Source organism: Solanum tuberosum, unplaced genomic scaffold (genome assembly GCF_000226075.1).
Source record: "Solanum tuberosum cultivar DM 1-3 516 R44 unplaced genomic scaffold, SolTub_3.0 scf00578, whole genome shotgun sequence".
Taxonomy (NCBI): domain Eukaryota; kingdom Viridiplantae; phylum Streptophyta; class Magnoliopsida; order Solanales; family Solanaceae; genus Solanum; species Solanum tuberosum.
Window position 1 is genome coordinate 41,614 of NW_006239537.1, and position 23,803 is coordinate 65,416.

Below are 23,803 nucleotides of genomic sequence, written 5' to 3' on the forward strand. Positions count from 1 at the left end.
GATCCCTTACAAAATTTTAAGTTAGAAAAGAAATAAAGGGCTAGCCTGCCCCAGTCCACCCTTTGAGGATTGGGTTGGGTTAATCATTTTCAGGCCCTTTCAAATAAAGGATCGATCAATCCTAATCCATCAAATTCATTGACCCTTGAGGCTTGGATTGGTGGGATTGAGCTGACCCGTTTTGACAACTCTATTTGTGACACACTCTGGGCTCAGTCCGGTATTGGTTGGAAACAAACTGAGAGGCCCATGAACAAAAAAGCTGTGTTGGGCCAAATCTAGCATTTTGAAGTCCAGATCTTCCTAGACCAATAAATCAGGTCAAGAAAACAATAATTTTGAGGTTTTCCTTTGGGCTTTTTAGTATTAGTAATTGTTCAATATCTGTATATTTGGCGCGGCCCACCCTGCACCGTCCAGTCAGCAGGGGCTAGGGGCAAAGACTTAAACTGTTATCAAAATTACTTTTTTGTGTATATATAGTAATACTATATAAATTGAATCCCTTTCATATATTTTTTTTACATTTTGAATCTTTGTAAAGAAAATTTTGATTCTGCAATCGCTAATAATTAGAGGTCCCGAATCATGATCATGTGATTGTCCAAGTCATCCTCGGAAAATTTGCTAGCCCATTGGGTTTGTCTGATTGTCTATGTGTACTCATTTCACTCCCATGGTTCCTACCGTAGCCTTTATTTCTACCACCTCACATCCTTATCGTTACACAATATTTATCTAGATTATATATAAATATTTTTAAAAGCGAAAGACACGTTCATCCATACCCTAGACGATGTACCTTGGCTTAGGGTAGGAGTAGGACCCAACCATAATATGAAATCATGTGCAAAGTAATTAGTAAAATATAAATAATTGAGGACAACGATGTGTCAATAAGGGCCAAGAGAGAAGTGGATCAACGACTAGTCACTCAAGTAGGTGCTCCTACTTTAATTTTACTTGCATCAACACACGCCACAATCCTTAACTCATTAGTGGATCCTTACTATTTAGCTCAACATTTTAGTCCTTATCTCTTTTACCATCTCTTTCAACATATGATATTCTTAATTTTCAACCTTAAATCTTTTTTTGGAAGTAAGTGGCCGGTTTTCGAAAAGAAAATGTCTGCAAAAAAAGTCGGAAACGTGCAAAATGTTTGAAAGTTGACATAGCTTTATCAAAATCTTTCACTTTGTTATACTCAACATAACTGTCAGTATAAATATTTTTTATCTCATCAGGTCGGTATTATTATAACAGGTATGAAGAAGAGATAGAGGCAAACACAAATAAACGTACTAATATTGATCGAGCGCCGGCCATCCATACTTATATATAATATATACAAACATAAACCCCACTATATTTAGTCCACTTTCTATACTTCTTTTTGCCTATTTACTTCACTACTAAATTAGCAATCAAGATATATTCATATATGGCGAAAACCTCAAAACTGAGTAAACAAAACACTTGTTTAAGCAACAGCAATACTGATAATGGCATTTCTAAAGGGAAGAGGAAGCGAAAAGCCAGAGACTCGCCGCCTCAACGACGTAGTTCAATCTACAGAGGTGTCACCAGGTATTTGCATCTTCATTTTCATTATATAGTTTGATTAATATTCATTTTATGATATGATAAGTTTGCAGTATTTTTTTTCCGTTACAATTATTAGGCACCGATGGACGGGTCGATATGAAGCTCATTTATGGGATAAAAATTGCTGGAATGAGTCGCAGACTAAAAAAGGAAGACAAGGTTCATTTTTTTTGTCCCTTTGATTTCCTAATGGGAGTTGTTATAATATCGAAAATAAGAAAGTTTACCTCCTATAATCTGTAAAAGGAAATTTTTCTTATATTGATAATTTGATATGATGTATTTAGTTTAAACTATTTCCTAATTTGTAATTAGTTTCCTATTTAATAATCATTATTTTGTTATGATATTGTTCAATACATCTGATTGGAGGTTTTTTTGTTTTTGTTTTTGTTTGGTTGCTCTTGTGGTGGTTGTGATGACATACAATTAAAATGCAGTATATTTGGGTAAGTTTTCTATCACTATCATTCAAATAAAATTTTATTTTGTATTTTGGCATTATTAGGCAATATTTCATTATGGAAAACCTTTGCATACGCAGTGTATATCGAATCAATACTGTGTATTATGATTTTAATTTTTAAAAAGGGAATTAATCAAGTTCAAATTGTTTAAAAGAAATTAAGCATTTCTATACAATAAGGTGATTCAATGAAATCTTATCTTATTTTTTTTGAAGGGGCCTACAATGAGGAAGAAGCAGCTGCACATGCATATGACTTGGCAGCATTAAAGTATTGGGGTCAACACACAATCCTTAATTTCTCTGTAATTTAATCTTCCATCTTCTATTTAATTACTCAATATATATTAATCTTTGTTAGTGCAAATTTATGTTCTATGATCACTAATCCCAATTCTTATTTGTATTTTCTTTTGTTATGATGAATAATAATTAATGTAGGTGTCGACGTATGAAAAAGAGATAAAAGAAATGGAAAGTCAATCAAGAGAAGAATATATTGGTTCTTTGAGAAGGTATATCGACCTAGCTCCATATATAGAAACAAATTAAAGCTAATTCCCTTTATATTTGTACTAATTTCAGTAAGTAATTAGACTATTTTTTTATTTTGCAGGAAAAGTAGTGGATTTTCAAGAGGAGTCTCGAGATATAGAGGTGTAGCTAGGTACGTAATTAATTAATCAACATCTGGGAAAAATAAAGTAGTGTTTCATTTGCCTTCAGTACTATTAACTTGATACATTTCATAAAGAGCAATAAATAGAATGACAATTTTATATAATAAATTCAATGTTTTAAGAAATGTATATTATAAATGACACATTACCTTTAATTTTTCAAACTTTACACATAAGAATAAAAATATATTTTAATATAATGGACTAATAAAAGTGAACGAAGAGTAATACCTATAACTAGGCTTATATACATTTTCTTGGCTAGAGTTGACTGTGAGTGAATATTTCCATGTCATGTTTCCTGTATTAAATACTCCATTCATTTCATTTATTTTTTATTTTTTTGATTTTGACTAGCTTGATACAAAAGTTAAACAATAAGTATATATACATATATTTTTTAATTTTATTATCATAAATATGTGCTACGTGAAAATTAAAATAGATAAATAAATTAAAAATGAGAGAGTTAGTATATTATGCAGCGTATCTAACCAAATATTCGGCACTTGAAACTTTGTCTCAAAATTTCAAAAAGTCATGTTGCGGTGGTCTAAAAGTTCTGCACTTTTATTAAAGCCATAGACAGGCCCACCCTTAATATTGAAAAGTGAAGGGAAGTTATTGCATGCTTTGGCCAATCTAGGAGGGTTTAGGGGGGCCAACGACGGAGCTGGAAATTGTAACAAAAAAACACTACCTCCTCAGAACCGTTACACGTTTATTTATCTATGTTTGACTTGACACATCATAATAAATAAAATTATAATTTTATTATATCACTTTTAATTATAAATTATTTAAATATTTGAACATCATGAATGGTATTTAATAATAAGAGAGTTTATCGGAGAACCTATTTTGTCAAACTTGTAGCTAACATTTCCCATAATTCTTGCGCCATTTGATATGTCGTCCTGATCTTGACTTTGAACTTTTTTTTATATAATACTTTTCAAGCCTTCTTCTAAACATGTGCTCACAATTTCACCACATAAATTGAAAAAGATTTAACACAAAAAATATATTTATTTTCTTTCTTTAATGTATTTTTATTTATGTTTTATTATATTTCAATTATTTGTGTAACCAAATTTTATATTACTCATGCATATTTGTAGACACCACCACAATGGACGATGGGAGGCTCGCATTGGCAGGGTGTTTGGAAATAAGTATCTCTACCTTGGAACATATGGTACTTACGTTATCCGTGCAAAACATCTATTAATATGAATATTGTGGTAAAATCATGTCAATTATTTTTAAAAGACATGTAAAATTCAAATTAAAATACTGAACAATTAAAAATTAATAGAGAGAGCTTATATATTATACTACTATTATATATAGCTGTGTATATAATAGTGCCAAATGGTGTACGTTCAGTTACCTTAGTTACTATTTCAAGGCCTATATATTCAACGTTAACTATCCCAAAAGAATCAAAATATAGAAATAGATTACAAAATAAAGTAAAGTCAAATTAGAGAAGAACAGGTATGAAGTTAGATTAATTATATTAGTTGGTCGTTGGGTATATCAGATCACCAACTTTCAACTGCTAGATCTGCTATTTAATTAAGCTCTCTCTACTTTTTATGGGAAACCTCACTAAATTAATAATCTCTTTAAAATTATATTCCTTCGATCTTAACTTGGGTCAATGAAAAAAATCATCAATTTCGATAAAATAATCAGATAATATATTTTCAAAAGATCCTGTATAAATATATGATCCCATTAATATTTCTTTAAAAGTACATTAAGAACATTAAATCATATCTCTATAAAATAATAATATTTCATGATCTCACTTATATTAATTTAGTGAGGTTTTACTGTATTAAGTGCATCATGCTCCTATAAGAAATTGAGACCACTTGCTATGTCATGTGGTAGATCAAATGTGTATCTAAGTTTAATTAGTTAAGTAGAGGGGGTGTTTTTAAGGCTGTCAATAGTTCAGGACGAAACTAATAATTTACGTCAAGCTAGTTCAGGGATATTTTCAATACTTCTCTGCGTAATTAAGATGCATGCATGCAGCTAGCGAAGAGGAAGCAGCAATGGCATATGATATGGCAGCTATACAGTACCGTGGACCAAACGCTGTTACAAATTTTGACATCAGCCGTTACAACAACTGTTCAGGTCCAAACCCTAATGACATGAATCCCATGCCTAGCACCAAAGAAGAAAAAGCATCGTCCGTCGTAGACTGCCCGGAGACACCACCGGAGGTGGAGAAATCTAGGAGGAGTACTACTTTCCCAGATGACATACAAACGTACTTTGACTGCCAAGATTCCAGTAGCACCTTTATGGAGGATAGTCATATTATTTTTGGAGATTTAGAATCATTTGTGTTGCCTATGATGTTTGAATGTCATCAACTTGAGGAATTTTTATCTTTTTCTCCGTACTCAGAACTTGAACTCGAGACTTCTGATTAAAGTTGGAGCAATCTCACCATTGCACCACAATCTATATGTTGGTTACGTGAGGGGGTATATTAATTGTTTCTTAGTTTTGATATTTTGAAGAATTAATTATTTAGTACTTTATTACAAGAGAGGAGAGAAATTAAGGGTATGGAGTAGTATTATTTATGTTTCTTAGTAATTTGGTTTTCTTTAGATCTGTATAAGGAGTAATTATTTTTGTCCATGCATGTTGGATGTGGTTGTTTAATTTTAATGTTTAGATGAATGAGGCTCATGTAGTCTCTAGAGTTTATGAGTTGACCAATTAGTATTCCATGTCCACTTTAATTTGTTATGTCGTAGAGTTAGGAGTTGACCAATTAGTATTCCATGTCCACTTTAATTTATTATGTTCGTTTTCTAAAGTTCATTTCACTAATTTTCAAAGTTAGATTAAATTATATTATTTTAATATTATAAATAAAAATTTAGATATTCAAATGTTATACAAGAAGTACTATAAATTGTAATTTTTTGCATATTAATATGATGAAAAAATACATCGTAAAATATTAGTTAAAATTCTTATCGTTTGACTCTAATAATAGAAATCATGACAATTAAAAGTAGATGGAGGGAGTACTATATTTTTGTCCTTAAATACTTCATACTCCTTCCATCAATTTTTAATTATCATAGTTTTGTTTTTAGAGTCAAACTATAAAAACTTTGACTAACATTTTATGATATATATTTTTTTATCATATTGATATGCAAAAAAATTACAATTTATAATACTTTTCGTATAGTTTTTGAATATCTAAATTTTTTGGTTTAAAATATCGAATTAATATAATCTAATTTAACTTTGAAAATAAGTCAAATTGACATTCGAAAAACGCAACATGACAATTAAAAGTGAAGGGAGGAAATATTATATTATGGGACACTTTTCATATTAATTTTAAATATTGAGTTAATCTAATAGAAGTTTAGGCGTTAGTTTGGCCTTATTTGACATTTATATTCTTCAATTTTAGATATGCACAAGTAAATACTTAAACTTATATAAAGTTAAACAAGTTGACATACACATCCAATAACTTGACGTCCTACTTGTCAATTACGTCCTATATGACATCATATATGGTGTCCTATGTGTATTATGACATATAGAACATTTGTATTTACTTTTTCAACTTTATATAAATTTAAGTATGTATTTGTGCACACCCAAAATCAGAAGACATGAATCCCAAGCTAAGGACAAGTTAAAAGATATATTTCCATATTATGCCTAAATTTTTAACTTCAAATTTTAGTTAGATTGAATTTTGGGAAACAAAAAGTATCACATAAAATTAGAAGAAACAAAGTAATTTATTTTTCCTTGCTATATATATATATATATATATATATATAAATATGTTAATTTAGGGTGAGCATGATATGAGTATATATTCTGACCACAAAAAAGATATGAGTATATGCTGAATTATTATATCATACTAAATATTTTGATATCATGATTTTGATATTATGGTATTTGGTATGATAAATGGTATATATATATTTTTTTTTGATATTTGATTTGATTTTTAGGAATAACATACCGAAATATCAAATACTATATATACCGAAGTATATAGTTACATAAATAACATACACAAACATTATATATATATAATACTAGTATAAACTAAATGTTTAGAAATTTAAATTTTGGTCACTCTATTTTGATTGAAATGTATCTTAAATGTAATTGATTAACAAAAGAAATTGTTTGTATTTTCTTTTGCATCTATATTTCTACATATGTAATGTGTGAGTATGATTTAATTGAGACTTTTTTTTGAATTGTCCAAATCATAAAACTCTATTATACGAGTATATATTAATCGAAGAAGTTGAACAAATCAATTATGATTACCAAATTATCATATCGCAAAATATCAAAACCAAACTTCAAAATAGTGAATTAAATTAATATGATAATGATATAATATTTTTAAAATCTCAACCCCCAAAATTACTGTACCGTATCCTATCATAAATTATTATAGTAGCTTAGTATAAATATTATAATAAGAGTGTTTAATATGGTCGATCATATACATATGCTGTATTAATTATTTTTCTTAACCCAAAAAACAACAATAATAAGAAAACTTATCCTGATTCTTGTGTATGCATTTACAAAAAAAAATAAAAAAATCTTGTGTATGCATGCATCTGACAAGTTTTGTCACAGAGGGAGGTGCCTAGAACTTCCCTTTTTTGGTAATCACCCTTCTCGTCGCCGTAATCAATTTATCCTGACCTATTTTTGAATAATTGAATTCATAGATTAATTGTTTTTTCGACATTTTTCTCATTTTTAAAAATTATTCTTATTGAAGGGGAGAAAAAAGTGAGCTGAAGGTTTCATTTTTGGAATTTAGGGTTCGAGTTTGCAATTTTGTGCGATTAATTGACTGTGTATGCATGCATTCTGACAAGTTTTGTCACCTGGCTCGCTAATTCACAGAGAACTTCCCTTTTTTGGTAATCACCCTTCTCGTCGCCGTAATCAATTTATCCTGACCTATTTTTGAATAATTGAATTCATAGATTAATTGTTTTTTCGACATTTTTCTCATTTTTAAAAATTATTCTTATTGAAGGGGAGAAAAAAGTGAGCTGAAGGTTTCATTTTTGGAATTTAGGGTTCGAGTTTGCAATTTTGTGCGATTAATTGAGTCGGAAAAAGCATAAAGGACTGAATTAAGGATGTGGGCAACTTCTTGCCGGACGGTGGTGTCAGGGATAAGCCGGCGTTCAGTTAGGATTGCATACTATGGACTTTTTGCTCTCTCACTCATTGTGTCCTGGATTCTTAGGAAGGTTGCTGCTCCTCTCATGGAGAAAATCCCAGGTAAATCTCTTTTGATTGCACTTGGTGGATTATTATTTTACTTGCTTTGTTGCTATCTCTGCCTATTTGGGTTTGCTTTTCAGCTATGTTTGTTGGATTTTAGTGATGAAAAGGCTTGACATGTTTCGTTTGTGCTTGAGTTATGTTTCTATCTGTTTTCCCTTTCAGCCAAGTGAATGACTTTGAAATGTTATTGTAGTTACATTATTAGTACTTGATTAGATTTGTCTTAATAATTTACTTCTAATTCTTTATATTTTCGGTTTGCCTTGCTTATTGAACAGTATTTTCCATGCATTGTTGCTTTTCTGGGTTCTCTTTTCCGAGTGGCTCTGTAGTTGGAATCTTCAATATTATGAGTTTTGGAAAAGCTGAAGTACTTACCCCTAGGGCTTTGGTTCAATAGCAAGAGTAATGCATTGCAAGAGGTATCATGTCACGAGTTTAAATTTTGTATCGTGAACCAAGTAAAGGAGCAGGCTCATTATCGATCGGCTTGGAACTGTAAGCAACGTATTCTTCGGCTACCCAAAAAATGACTAAAATATGCTAGACTTTACTAGATATGAAACCTTGACAATGCTATATTGTTAGTTCAAACAATCATTATGTCAGAGAATAAGAACTCTGTTTTGGCGCACTTGACTTTATGTTTGTATCTAATTATTCGTTTCAGCCTGAGTTAATGGCTGTGAACATCTTCTCAGAGCTCATTGTTATTTTCTTGCTAACTGAATCAAGATGATTGTGTGGAACCTTGACCTTGATTTGGCTAATAATTTTTCTTTAATGGAGAGAGACATTTTTACTTGTTCAAGATAGATTTACATATCAATTTTATCGCAGGGATTAATAGCTTTCACACAACACCAAGCAGGGAGTGGTTTGAAACAGATGCTGTACTGCGAGTTAGCCTGGGGACCTTTCTCTTTTTCACTATTTTGGCAATCTTGATGATTGGTGTAAAGAGACAGAAAGACCCATGTGATGGTGTTCACCATGGTGGTTGGATGATGAAACTTATTTGCTGGTGCGTTTTGGTAATATTTATGTTTTTCCTTCCAAATGGGATCATCGGCTACTATGGTAAGCATTATCCTTCCTAAGGTATTTGTGCAGTTTCTTTACTTCTACATTTGTGTCTACATAACAATACAGAAAGAAGAAAAGAGCCTTATAATTGTGTGTGTATGACCTACAAAGTAATCCTTGAACCTTGTCTTCGTGCTTTGTGCTGTGGTGGAGTCCGGCTCCATGATTTTGTCCCTTTGATTTGGATCACAAATGTGCTACCATTCTTGATATCTTGTTCCTGTGTCATCCCTTTATTTGGAGCATATTTGCAGTTGAACTCTGTTAGCTGAATTTGTTGATCTTTTTATGCTTGGGTAACTAGTTTATCGGGTCTAAGTGCTCTGTTCAATGAGTGATACGATATGATACATAGAGTAGTGTATCCATTCACAAGAATCCTCTTAAAAAAATGTGTTCAAATCATTCTTCATAGAGTAGCAAATTGTATCTTTTCATCATATTGTATTTGCACCTAAACGTTGTTTGTGTATACAGAGACAGTTTCGAAGTTCGGTTCTGGGCTATTGTGGATTGGATATTGTAAAGTACAGAGCCAATGAATCAATTTCCTTGTTTTATTATTCCAAGGATAAGAGCTATTTGTAGGTGTACAAGTAAATCTATCTAAGGATATACAATCAGAAATATCCCTAAATATCTCTAAGATCCCTAAAGATCTCTACCTATGATTATGCTATGAATATTATGAGTAGATATGACTATGTACATTTTGTAACACTCCCCCTCGAGTTGGAGCATAGATATTAATCATGCCCAACTTGTTACAAAGATATTCCACCCGAGTTCTATTCAAAACCTTTGTGAATATATCACCCAATTGCTCTCCTGTCTTCACATAGCCAGTAGAAATCACGTTCTCTTGAATCTTCTCACGGACAAAGTGACAATCGACCTCGATATGTTTTGTCCGTTCATGATACACTAGATTTGAGGTAATGTGTAGAGCAGCCTGATTATCACACTAAAGTTTTGCTGGAAAAGAAGGATTCAAACCAACCTCAGCTAAAAGGTGTTGTATCCATAGTATTTCACATGTGGACTGAGCCATAGCTCTATATTCGGACTCTACACTAGATCGAGATATAACATTTTGTTTCTTGCTCCTCCAAGATACTAGATTTCCACCAACAAAGACACAATAGTCAGTAGTCGATCTTTTATCAATTCTTGATCCTGCCCAATCTGCATATGCAAAGCATTCAACATAAGTATGTCTGTGGTCGCTATACAATATGCGAAGGCTAGGGGCTCCTTTCAAATAACACATAATTTGTTCCAAGGCAGCGCAATGTTTGACAGTTGGTACACACATGAATTGACTAACAATACTGACTGCATAGGCAATATCTGGCCGAGTCACAATAAGGTAGTTTAGTAAAGGGTCTGCATCATCCTTAGTAAGATGTGCATTAGGAACCATTGGTGTGCCACACGGTTTTGCTCCCAACTTACCAGTTTCTGCAAGTAGGTCAAGTACATACTTCCTTTTAGATAATAAAATCCCTTTCTTGCTTCTAGCTACTTCTACACCCAAGAAGTATTTTAGCTGTCCCCAGTTTTTGGTATGAAACTTGGCATGTAAAAACTGCTTGAGAGAAGATATTCCAGTACAATCATCTCTTGTAATAACAATATCGTCAACATAGACAACTAGAAGAATAATACAAGTCATTGATTGTCTATAAAAGATTGAGTGATCATACTTGCTCATCTTCAACCCAAATTCTTGAACTACATCTCTAAATTTTCCAAACCTGGCACGAGGACTCTGCTTTAGACCATATAGAGTTTCTTAGATGACAAACTTTTCCATACTCCCCCTGAGCAACAAACCCAGGTGGTTGCTCCATATACACCTCTTCATGGAGATCACCATGAAGGAAAGCATTCTTGATATCCAGTTGATGCAAAGGCCAATGTTGAGAAGTAACCAAGGAAATAAACAAATGAACAGAGGTGAGCTTAGCTACGGGGGAGAAAGTGTCCAAATAATCTACCACATAAGTCTGAGCATAGCCTTTAGCCACAAGTATAACCTTTTGTCTTGCTATAGAACCATCAAGATTGACTTTGACCGTAAAAAACCATTTGCATCCTACTGCTTTCTTTCCTTTGGGTAAATTCACCAAATTCCAAGTATGTTTTCATCAAGAGCATGTTTCTCTTGAAGCATTGCATCACGCCATCCAGGATTAGTCAAGGCTTCTTTCACTTTTTTAAGAATAAAGATAGAGTCTAGAGAGCTAATCAAACAACTAGATGTAGGAGATAAGTGGTCATAAGAAACAAAGTTAGCAATGGAATATGTGGATTTACACTGACGTGTACCTTTCCGAAGAGCAATAGAAAGGTCAAGATTTTTTGAAGAATCAAGTGGAGAAGGAACTAATGATGAATGAGTTGATGTAGGATAAGTATCATCATTACCTCTCCTTTTGTTGGAACGGATGAAGCAGGTTTTGGAGGCATAATAGTTAACTGATTCTCAATGAATGAACTAGAAGATGGAAGAATAACATCATCTGATTGTTTTGTTACAACACAAGTAATATGATAGATCAACCACTCATCTTCCTCCACCTCACTTGTAGAAATGGGAGGTGCATTGAAGAATGGTGTAGCCTTTGAAAATACCACATAAGTTGACACTAGGTATTTGCCAAGCTCAACAAAATAACACCGATACCCTTTCTGAAGTCGAGAATAGCCCAAGAAAACACATTTTAACGCCTTTGGATCCAACTTAGTAACAGATAGTTGAAAATCTCGAACATAACATGTGCTTCCAAACACCTTAGGTTCCACCAGAAATAGTGATTTGTTTGGAAAAAGAACACTATAAGGCATATTACCTGTCAACACAATCGACGGCATACGATTGATCAGAAAACAAGCTGTAGCGACTGCATCAGCCCAAAATTGTTTGGGGACTTTCAATTGGAACAAAAGTGCCCAAGCTGTCTCAAATATATGCCTATTCTTCCTCTCAGCAACTCCATTTTGAGAAGGTGTATCAACACATCAAGACTGATGAAGAATACCGTGCTTTCTCATGGAAGACCGAAATACTTCTGACATATATTCTTTAGCATTATCACTCCTTAGAACCCTAACTGAGGCACTAAATTGAGTTTTGACTTCAGCACAGAAAGCAGTAAAGTGAGTAAACACTTCAGATCGACTCTTCATAAAGTAAATCCTAGTCATTCGAGAAAAATCATCCACAAACGTAACAAAATATTTATGCCCAGTTTCAGAATCAACAGGATATGCTGATATGGTCCCCAAACATCTGAATGTGCTAACTCAAAAGCAGACTCAACTCGATTATTAACCGTTGGACCTAGTGAGATGCGATGGTGTTTTGCAAATTTACATGACTCATATTCCAATGAGGAAATATGCTGAAACTGAGGACAAAGCTTTTTAAACAGAGGTAGAGAAGGATGTCCTAATCGACAATGTGCTTCAAATGGAGATACGACACTTGAACAGGCAACAAATCGAGATTATCATTCATCAAGGATATATAGATCAAGGATATATTGAACAAATTAATTATGATTACCAAATTATCATATCGCAAAATATCAAAACCAAACTTCAAAATAGTGAATTAAATTAATATGATAATGATATAATAATTTTTAAAACTGAACCCCAAAATTACTGTACCGTATCCTATCATAAATTATTATAGTAGCTTAGTATAAGTATTATATGAAGAGTGTTTAATATGGTCGATCATATACATATGCTGTATTAATTATTTTTCTTAACCCAAAAAACAACAATAATAAGAAAACTTATCCTGATTCTTGTGTATGCATTTACAAAAAAAAATAAAAAAATCTTGTGTATGCATGCATCTGACAAGTTTTGTCACAGAGGGAGGTGCCTAGAACTTCCCTTTTTTGGTAATCACCCTTCTCGTCACCGTAATTAATTTATCCTGACCTTTTTTTGAATTCATAGATTTATCGTTTTTTCGACAGATTTCTCAATTTTTGATTATTCTTATTGATGAAGGGGAGAAAAAAGTGAGCTTAAGGTTTCATTTTTGGAATTTAGGGTTCGAGTTTGTAATTTTGTGCGATTAATTGAGTCGGAAAAAAGCATAAAGGACTGAATTAAGGATGTGGGCAGCTTCTTGCCGGACGGTGGTGTCAGGGATAAGCCGGCGTTCAGCTAGGATTGCATACTATGGACTTTTGCTCTCTCACTCATTGTGTCCTGGATTCTTATGGAGGTTGCTGCTTTTCTCATGGAGAAAATCCGGGGTAAATCTCTTTTGATTGCACTTGTTTATGGATTATTATTTTACTTGCTTTGTTGCTTTTGTTAGATTTTCAGCTATGTTTGTTGGATTTTAGTGATGAAAAGGCTTGACGTGTTGTTGGGATATATACTATTAAGTATTAACCATATGTTTAGATATAATATTTATTATAGAATAAATATTTATTCAGTTTTAATAGATCATATATTCGTTTATGGTGTCTGTTTACTTATATAGTAGATGATTTAGTGTATAGCGTTTTAGATTAGATTTGGCTTATTAATTTGCCTTTAATTCTTTATATTTTCGGTTTGTGTTGCTTATTGAAAATTATTTTCCATGCATTGTTTTATTTTGTTGCTTCTCTGGGTTCACTCTTCCGAATGGCTCTGTATTTGGAATCTTCAAATTATGAGTTTTTGGAAAAGCTGAAATACTTGCCCCTAGGGCTTTGGTTCAATAGCAAGGGTAATGCATTGAAAGTTGTATGGTAGGCACATGTCACGAGTTTAAATTTTGTCATGAACCAAGTAGAGGTGGAGGCTCATTATCGATCGGCTTGGAACTGTCAACACGGTATTTTTCAGTTACCCAAAAAAAGACTCAAATGTGCTAAAACTTCACAAAATGTAAAACCTTGACAATGTTATATTGTTAGCACAAAGAATCATTATGTCAGAGAATAAGAATTCTATTTTTGCGTGCATGACTTTATGTATGTATCTAATTATCCGTTGCATCCCGAGTTAATGGTTGTGAACATCTTTTCATAGCTCATTGTTAATTTCTTGCAAGCCAAATCAAGATGATTATGCGGTACCTTGACCTTGATTTGGCTAATAATTTTTCATTAATTGGGAGTGGCTTTTTTACTTGTACAAGATAGCTTTACATATCAATTATATTGCAGGGATTAATAGCTTTCACACAACACTAAGCAGGGAGTGGTTTGAAACAGATGCTGTACTGCAAGTTAGCCTGGGGAACTTTCTCTTTTTCACTATTTTGGCAATCTTGATGATTGGTGTAAAGAGCCAGAAAGATCCACGTGACGGTGTGCACCATGGTGGTTGGATGATGAAATCATTTGTTGGTGCATCTTGGTAATATTTATGTTTTTCCTTCCAAATGGAATCATCAGCTTCTATGGTATCCTTCCTAAGGTAGTTGTGCAGTTTCTTTACTTCTATATTTGTTTCTCCATATCAATATACAAAGAAGAAAAGAAACTTATAATTGTGTGTGTATGACCTACAAAGTAAACGTTGAACCTTGTCTTTGTGCTTTGTGCTTTGGTGGAATCTGGCTCCACGACTTGTCCCTTTGATTTGGATCGCAAATGTGCTACCATTCTTCATATCTGTTCCAGTATCATCCCTTTATTTGTAGTTGTACTCTGTTAGCAGAAGTAGTTGTTCTTTTTATGCTTGCGTAACTAGTTTATCTTGTCTAAGCGCTCTGTTCAATGAGTGATATGATATGATACATAGAGTAGTATATCCATTCACAAGAATACTTTTTAAAAATGTGTTAGAATCATTGTTCAAGAGTAGCAAACTGTGAGTGACTAGGCCTGGGCATATTTCGGTTCAAACTGAAAAAACTGACCGAACTGAAATTTTTTTAATTTCGGTTTCGGTTTTCAGTTTTAAAATTCAGTTATTTGGTTAGGTTTTTTCGGTTTTAAACAAAATTAATTCAGTTTAACCGAAAAACCGAATTTTAATACATTAACACTATACTACACTTACGGTCCAACCTATCCAATGTCAATAGCCCATTAAAATTTGGACAATTTGGCATTTGGAAGTGACCCACTGTAGCTCCCACACTTATGAATTACCCAATTCTCAATTCGGAATCCTTAAATTGAAACTCCCATGACTGAAAATAGAAATCCCTAAATACTACACTCTCATAACTCACATTTCGACGAGGGAACAATGACTCTCATCGACCCATCTCACGACACTCGTCCGATAGTCCATTGCCTCCGTCCGTCCTCCGTTCTCGTCACTTGTCAAGTGTAGATATAGTGACTGTCTGACTGAGACTCCGCCTCCGTCCTCGCTCTGGTCTTTCTATGTGTTGGTTGTTGTGTTGTTGATGGCTTGATGCCTCTTGTTGCCTGTGTAGTGTGTACTGTCTTCGGTTGGTTGTTTGGCAGTTCAACAACAGAGAACGAGTCGGCACTTCATATGGGGCTTGGACATTGGCAAATGGCAAGTTTGCTTAATGTTGAATTGCTGATAGAAGTTAGAACACTAATCAAAAATTTTCCTAGCACATATATATGTGAAAATTGTAAAAATTGCTGATAGAAGTTGAATAGGAGGTAAATTTGTTCAACAACACTCAGTGTAATCTCATAAACCGAAAATCGAACCGAACCGAACCAAATTTATTTCAGTTTGGTTTGGATTGACATTTTCACCAAACCGAACCGAACGCCCAGCCCATCTGTATCTTTTCATCATATTGGATTTGCACCTGAAAGTTGTTTGTGTTAAACGGAGACGATTTTGAAGTTTTGTTCTGGGCTATTTCTCCTTGTGCAGGTTGTACTGTTGTTGGATTTTGTGCATAGTTGGAATGATAAGTGGGTTGGATATGATGAGCAGTTGTGGTTAGTTGAATTGTGTATGACATTGACATGTCGTTTTTTCTTATTCTCTCTCTCTTTTTGACTCTAATATCTCTTCTCCTTCTCTGTTTTCTCTCACCCCTCTTGGTTGCCTAATTTTTTTGCAGGTACATTGCACTGCTCGTCACGTGGCTACCTTTGCCTTTTGTTGTTGTTACGCTGCATCCATCGGTGAGTTTTCTACTTTTCTTACTGGGTTCTGGACCGTGGGTTGGTTACTACCGTGGTAATCACACTGGGATGGTTAAAAGATATTTATTATCTAAACCATCTAAAACAAGGTAAAGTTTACAACTCAAATATATTACAAGTAGGAAGTCTAAATCTAGTAGAACACATAATTGCCTAAAATTTGCCCCGTCAATCTATAAAAAGACAATCAGCTAATAGACTATCAAAGAAACAGAAATCTAAATAAAAATAACATATATTACAAGTTACCGATTATCTAGCTAGGGCAAATTTGTAAGAAAAAAAAACGTATCTAATGTCTGGAGAAGATGAAGAATGGAAGCAACAAATCCCACCGGGTTTCAGGTTTTGTCCTTCTGATGAAGAGATACTACAATATTATCTTCTTCGTCATGTCACCGGAAACTATATCCTGCCTGGAATAATACCTCAAGTTGATCTCTACGAATGTAACCCTGATCACCTTCCAGGTATCATAACTTGAGCTTCTTCCTCATGCATGACTTATATAACTTGAGCTTCTTCCTTATGCATGACTTATATATGTAGAGTCCGGAGTCGATAATTTTTTCTTTCAAAAAACATAAACGGTATATCAAAAAAAAATTAAACCAAAAGGGGCAAAATCGCTCTTAAGAGAGCGATATCTTAGTACAAAATTGACTCCGTTTATGCCGTTAAAAAAAATTAAAATCGCTGCCCCAACAGCGATTTCGTCAAAAAAAATTGTTTTTTAAATAACAGCGATTTTCTTAAATTTTTTATTTTTTAAAATATGAACATGCAGCGATTTTCCTCAAACTTTTTTTTAAAATTTACTACTTGAACAATAGGCAGTTGATACACAATTTTTTTGAGGATTTTTTTTTTGAACAATAGGCCAAAGCAGCGATAATTAAAAAAATTTTAAAAATTGAGGAAAATCGCTGCTGAGCAACAATTTTAGGTTTTTTTTTTTTTTTTTGAAAAAATCGCTGCACTTCGTTTTAAAAAATAAAGATCTTTTGACTAAATCGCTGCTTATTTTAATTTCTTTTAACGACGTAAACGGAGTTAATTTTGTACTATAGATATCGCTCCCTTAAGATCAATTTTGCCCTTTTGATATATATATTTTTTGATATACCATTTATGTTTTTTGAAGGAAAAAAGTTGTCTTTTTGGCTCGGGCCTCTATATATGTATGTACCTTGTATTTTTTGAACTTGTTAACCAATTTGAAATCTTGAAATAATATATTAAGAAACTAAAATATTTGATTTATACTTAGGTTTAAAAAATAACAATAATGATAATCATGAATCCGTTTTTTTATTTATAAAAAAATTGATTTATAAAATATGCCTAACTACTGAAATTTATTCTATAATTACATTAATTTTTCGAAAATATAGTAGGAGACCAACCTCCTCGTTTTTTTAAACTGGTTTCAAATTCATATAATGACTTTTCTTTTTCTTTAAAATAAATGGCCTAAATGAGTATGGATAATTAAACTTAAAACGTGAGAATTCCTTTTTCCTTAAAATAAATGGCCTAAATGAGTATGGATAAGTAAACTTCAACCTATTATATTTATTTTTTAGACTTTAAACTAGTTTCAAATTCATTTGGGATTCTAGATAATGAGTTTTCTTTTTCTTTAAAATAAATGGCTTGATAAATAAACTTAAAACGTCAACCATATAAAAATAAGGTTAATGAAATTACTTTTTTACCCTTATAAAATAAGGGAGACAAGTGAATATACCGTGGTAATAACCCTTATCACACTGGGATAGTTAAAAGATATTTATTATCTAAACCATATAAAACAAGGTAAATTTTAGAACTCAAATATATTAGAATTAGGAAGTCTAAAAATCAAGTGACTAAAGTTTACCCGCCATCAACCTATAAAAAGAGAACCAACTAATAGACTATCAAAGAAATAGAAAGCTAAAGAAATTAAAAATAAAACAAAACAATATATATTAGAAATTACCGATTATCTAGCTAGGGCAAATTTGTAAGGAAAAAAAACATATCTAATATCTGGAGAAGAAGAATGGAAGCAACAAATTTTAGCGGGTTTCAAGTTTTGTTCGACGGATGAAGAGATACTACAATATTAGATTGAGGGATTTTATTTAGTTTGCCATACATATTACTTTATACCTAATATAACATCATTTTTTTTCATGTATGTAAGTTTGATGTTGTATTTAATAGTGTAACTATTGCAGGAGTTAATATGGACGGGGAGTATACATACTTCTTCACGAAGAGAGATTGAAAATATGTAAATGGAAAAAAAAATACTGCTCGGGTTATAAGAGACGGAAGAGGATATTGGAAATCAACAAGCAAAAAAACTAAAGTATTCGCTCAAGATGGCTCTGAGTTGGGTAAAAAGACCACACTTAAATACCATTTTAAAAACTCAGCAGGTGGCAAAGTGGATATCCCCGCAGAATGGATAATGCACGAGTATGTAATTTCTAACAAGCTCGTCTATCCCTCAATATCATCAAAAGAGGACGAATATGTAAGTATACCCTCTCTTTTTATTTGTCTCTTGAGTAATTTTTTTTACGTAGATTTTAACTATGCAAATCTTTTCATATTGCTGACAAAAACATAGACTACTAAGATTATTTTTACTTTGTATTACTTGCAGTATGAGGATATTGCAGCCTGCAGAATTTATAAGAAAAAATCAGAAATCAAAGAGCGAAGGAGCTTGATTAATTCTTTAATTGGGTCCAATCTCATCACGACTGATCATAACAATGGAAAACCACAACCATCACTAAAGCGAAAATTCGAAACCCTAATCACATCTGATCAGTCACATGATACAACCATGAATTCGAGTTATCTATGTAATAGCCATGCTACATTAATATTGGATGGTATGAGAACCACTTACGAGATTGGCCAAACATCAAATACTAAGTTAGTACCACCTGAGATTGGCCAAACATCAAATACTAACCCAACACCATTCGAGATTGGCCAAACGTCATATACTAACCCAACACTACTCGAGATTGGCCAAACATCAAATACCAATTCAACACCACATGAGATTCGCCAAACATCAAATACTAACCCAACACCACTTGAGATAGGCCCAACATCAAGTACTAACTCAACACCACTGGAGATTGACCAAACATCAAATACTAACTCAACACTGCCTAGGATTGTCCAAACATCAAATACTTACTCAACGCCACATGAGTTTGGCCAAACATCAAATACTAATTCAGCGCCACCTCAGGACAATATTGTGTTAACGGGAGAAGGGGTGTCTGTGGGTCCCACTGATCAAGCCTCGACGAATATTTACCAAAATCAGAGTAATGACGGGAAAATTGAAGGAACTAATCTTGATTTTGATTTTGATTTGGATGGATTGGATGACATATTACTCAATAGGTCGCCTCCAGATGAGTCATTTGAGAAATACTGGCAATCTCTTGGAATTTGAGGTTCTTCACCAAACACTACCACCATATATAACACACAAGAAGGACGTTTTGTAATATGATGTTTGTGATTCTTTTTTACCTCTCTCTAGAAGCTCGTATCTTTTTTGCTTCCTTAGATATCATTATTTCGCCTCTTTGTTGGACCGCTCTGGGTTATTACTAATTAGGCTTGTAATCAATTTTGTAGAGTAATTGTTTTATAAGATTTCTGCTTTTTCGAATATTTTTCCTAATAATTTTTTTCTTTCTGTATGTTCCTTAGTTTTACTTTTGTCTCCGTTCTTTCTAATTTGTTTTTGGATTCCATTGCTATGTCTACTAGTATTCACTTACTTTGTTTCTTTCTAATTGTTATGTATATTAAAAAAATAAATTGTTTTATGTTAATATAAGAATTAATTAATTTTTTTCGACTTCACTTAGATTTAGTTATTTTAGAATTAAGAAGTACATAAATATTTATTTTTTTAAATTACTCCCTCCGTTTTAATTTATGTGACATTTTTCAAATTTCGAGATTTAAACAAGTCTATTTTTTACCATAAATTTTTCATATATCTTTTAAATATTATGAATTGACAATTATTGTGACTTATAGTACTTTTTATGTAGTTTACAAATATACAAATTTTATTTTTAAAAACTTGAAGCTTTCATATGCAAATTTCTAATTAAACTTGAAGTGTTTGACAAATGAAAAGTATCACATAAATTGAGAGAGAGGAAGTAAAAAATTAACAATGAGTATATTAGTCAACTTAAGAATTGTGCATAACTTTTATAATACCAACTATAAAGGAACTAAGGGAGTAGTACTCATTATAATTTGTGGAGGCATTAATTAGTTTTAATTATATAATAATGAAGCATCATCACGGCGTAATGTTTTTCCATGATTTCTTAAACAAGAGTTGTGGGGGTTGGGTGCGAGAACAAAGTTTTCTATTGGTAGCTAAAAATAACATGAATTAACTATGGTGTAATGGTGCTATTAATGATATGAGACATTTTTTAGGAAAATTAATAGTTTACTACTTTTATCTATAATTTTGATGGCTATAAATACTCGATTGATGAGCCAGTGGCAATCAGTTAATCTGTAAATAACGGTTGGTGTGAAATTTAATTCGAAAAAAGCTTTTTAGTATGCAAACAAAATTTCCACATTGATATGTAGTTGAAAATAAAATGAAGCTACATATATATTTATATAGTAATACTTTCAATGGTGAGAAACCTTTTTAGGAAAATTATGGTTTATTACTTTTATATGTAGCTTTCATGGTTATAGATACTCAATTGATGGGGAACGGTGACACACACATCACATGTAAAGAAAATGAAACTATATATAATAATTTATGTTCATGGGGTGCCAACAAAATTTACATAGTGGTATAGTTGAAAAGATAATGAAACTATATATAATAATTAGGTGTATTATATATATTCTTAATCGAGTGAGACTTTTAGGAAAAGTCACTCGAACTTAATCTAAAGATAAATGATATCACATTTATATTAAGAGTATTTTGAATTATTTTAGTTCAACTATCAATGTATATATAAGTTGATCGATTTCTTTGATTTTCTTAAAGAAGCTTGCAAAATCAGTGTAAATTCATAGACTTGTTGCGTCTATTCTAGTTCTAGATAAAAATAATAATTAGTTATTCTATAATCTTGCAATAAGTTGTCGGAATTATTTATTTTATTACTAGGTACGTATTATTTTTTTATTCTGAAATTAGCAATTTTTGAATTGTTTTTTGATATCAAAATTATGATATTTTTCTATGTATCACTGTACCGTGGGATGATAATCTCATAATTAATCTCGAAATTAAATAACAATATGACATATTTGTCTTTTTATCAAAACTTCTTTTCCATTTTTTGTTTGAAGAAAGATTTTAATGTGAACATAGAAATGATAAAGTTTATCACATTCCGTTCTCTGTTAAAAGTATGAAATGAGTCTGTGGTACGCGAATAAAATTATCACATTTCGTTTTTAATTGAAAGTAACAAATAAGTCTATAGTGCGCGAACTAAGGTTAATCAAACTCCATTAAACCTTACAAACATAACATCTAGTGAGAAATAAAAACAATAATTATAAAGCTTGAACACAGAGTTTACTCAATAGCATTTCTTCCTTTATTAAGTTAGATATTTAAAAATCATCAATAATGATTTCTTGTACTTAAGCCTCATTTGTTTTAATTAAGATTAAGATGTTTGTATATGAATACACATATGAATAATTAAGACCGTTTGTTTTTAAACATCTTAATATATATATATATATATATATATTATAACATTTTATATATATAATTATTATAACATTAATAATAATACTAAACACAATAAAGATTGTAATTCAAATAAATTAGTAGTTAGATATTACATTAACAAAAATATTAGAAAAAACGTCATTTTTTGATAAACGTTAAGATATTTGAATTATAAATAAATATTTTAAATTTGATAAAAATAAAATAGAAATACATGGACTACATATATAACTAATAATAATAAAAATAATTCTTAAAAAAAAATAAACTACCTTATTAGACATACATCATTACCATATATACTAACATTATATATATTACCACTTTTAATATTTTATATAACATATATTATTGAAGATACAATCAGATTCTCACATACCTTAAAATTAGGATTGATTAATTATCTTCTTAATTTACTCTTTACTTCAAATCAACCACAATCTCTTAATTCTCTCTTCCTATATTTATCACTCAATTATCTTTCCTCTCTTTCTGATTCAAGAATTTCACCATACAATCTCACTCCAACAATGACTAATTTACTGCCAAGAAGATGAAGTTTATAATTATTTTGATTTTATGAATTCTATATTTTTGGAAAATTTGATATAGTCGATACGCTGGGATGTCGAAATCTGTCAGAGTAGTCAATTACTTCTTTATTAAGAAAATCAGTTACAACCATTTTATTCAAATGAATAAAATATATATCTCACTTTTTAAATTCGTCGACTGTCGAGTTAAGATACATGTATCCAAAGAACGAAATATATGTAACCAAAGAACGAAATATGATGCATGAAGTAATATCCAAAACTATTGTGAATCTTAGTAATTGAAACCTAAATTAGTTTTACATAAAAAAAATGTAGTCACCATTTTAAAAAAATAATAATTCAATAATGTCCATGTATTCTTCTCTAAAATAAATAATGAACATGACACAAAACGATTTAGAACATATTTATAAAGGTACCATCCTCCGATTTCAATAACACATATTTATGAAGTTGATTTTGTAACACCCCGACTTTTCAAAACGTCTAAATTAACTCGTACCTTCGTGGAAAGACAAAGAGGGTGAGTAATACATTAAGAATGATGTGATATGTCATATTATAAGTGTTCAAGGGTTGTATCTCAAGTTTTGAAGTAAGGAAAGTCGCAAACTAAAAGTCGGCGAAAGTTATTGTAAGTTCCTTTTTAAAGATTTCTCTGAAATTTGGATCAAATGTCTCAGAAGTTTTCTCCCAATATATAAAGATTTATGGGGCCCACGACCCATTAACTCAAAGGTCTACGAGTCTAGTTTCCAACGCATCAAACAGTTTGTTTATACGACTTCAGAATAGAGAGATATTCGTATTTTCGCGAGACTGCGCAAGCAGGCACGTGAGCAGGGTCCCCCAAGTCGGTGGAAGCTTATAAGATAACATCTTCTTCATTTTTCTTCATTCAAACTCGTAAGAAACCCACAAAAATCAGATAAATTCTCCTCAAATCATCATTGTGTGTTCATGATCTCTTCTTGGCTCCTTATCAAAAATTGCCCTACTTCGCGAGCTCGTCGTTTTGGTATAGTTTTCATGGTGAATTGATCGGTATAGCTCCGTCGAGACTGTGACAACATAGTTTTTTCAGTGGTTTGATTTTATTTAAGTGTTCTGGGCATGTAAAGAAATGTACGAGCTATTTTTTATTAGTTTATGGATACCTTAGGTCT

At 31.9% G+C, this 23,803-nt stretch overlaps 2 protein-coding genes across 7 annotated transcripts; both read left to right on the forward strand.

The window, feature by feature from the left end:
• Positions 1–1,015: 1,015 nt before the first annotated feature.
• Positions 1,016–5,429, forward strand: LOC102581186 (AP2-like ethylene-responsive transcription factor At1g16060). The gene is made up of 8 exons (XM_006366203.2): positions 1,016–1,590; positions 1,685–1,767; positions 2,049–2,057; positions 2,291–2,379; positions 2,516–2,589; positions 2,691–2,741; positions 3,876–3,952; positions 4,804–5,429. Exons 1-8 carry the CDS (start codon positions 1,445–1,447, stop codon positions 5,208–5,210), a joined length of 936 nt encoding a protein of 311 aa, XP_006366265.1. The 5' UTR covers positions 1,016–1,444; the 3' UTR covers positions 5,211–5,429.
• Positions 5,430–7,656: 2,227 nt separating this feature from the next.
• On the forward strand, positions 7,657–19,985 carry LOC102581520 (probable serine incorporator). 6 transcript variants are annotated; one of them, XM_006366205.2, is made up of 8 exons: positions 8,007–8,094; positions 8,941–9,180; positions 13,261–13,469; positions 14,379–14,571; positions 16,027–16,094; positions 16,220–16,283; positions 18,530–18,831; positions 18,964–19,985. In XM_006366205.2, exons 3-7 carry the CDS (start codon positions 13,433–13,435, stop codon positions 18,534–18,536), a joined length of 369 nt encoding a protein of 122 aa, XP_006366267.1. In that variant the 5' UTR covers positions 8,007–8,094; positions 8,941–9,180; positions 13,261–13,432; the 3' UTR covers positions 18,537–18,831; positions 18,964–19,985. The 6 variants fall into 6 exon arrangements, with proteins under 6 accessions (XP_015160296.1, XP_015160299.1, XP_015160298.1 ...); XM_015304810.1 differs by lacking the exons at positions 8,941–9,180; positions 13,261–13,469 and adding an exon at positions 7,657–7,724 and having other exon boundaries at positions 7,844–8,094; XM_015304811.1 differs by lacking the exons at positions 8,941–9,180; positions 13,261–13,469 and adding an exon at positions 7,676–7,724 and having other exon boundaries at positions 7,886–8,094.
• The last annotated feature ends 3,818 nt before the right edge of the window (positions 19,986–23,803 follow it).

Excerpts from the sequence above, each read along its gene's own strand:
- LOC102581186 (XM_006366203.2), top strand. The coding sequence starts at position 1,445 with ATGGCGAAAACCTCAAAACTGAGTAAACAAAACACTTGTTTAAGCAAC. Across the intron at positions 1,591-1,684 it reads ATCTACAGAGGTGTCACCAG|GCACCGATGGACGGGTCGAT; the intron begins GTATTTGCATCT and ends TACAATTATTAG. Across the intron at positions 2,380-2,515 it reads ACACAATCCTTAATTTCTCT|GTGTCGACGTATGAAAAAGA; the intron begins GTAATTTAATCT and ends TAATTAATGTAG.
- LOC102581520 (XM_015304809.1), top strand. The coding sequence starts at position 18,766 with ATGCACGAGTATGTAATTTCTAACAAGCTCGTCTATCCCTCAATATCA. Across the intron at positions 18,832-18,963 it reads CATCAAAAGAGGACGAATAT|TATGAGGATATTGCAGCCTG; the intron begins GTAAGTATACCC and ends TATTACTTGCAG.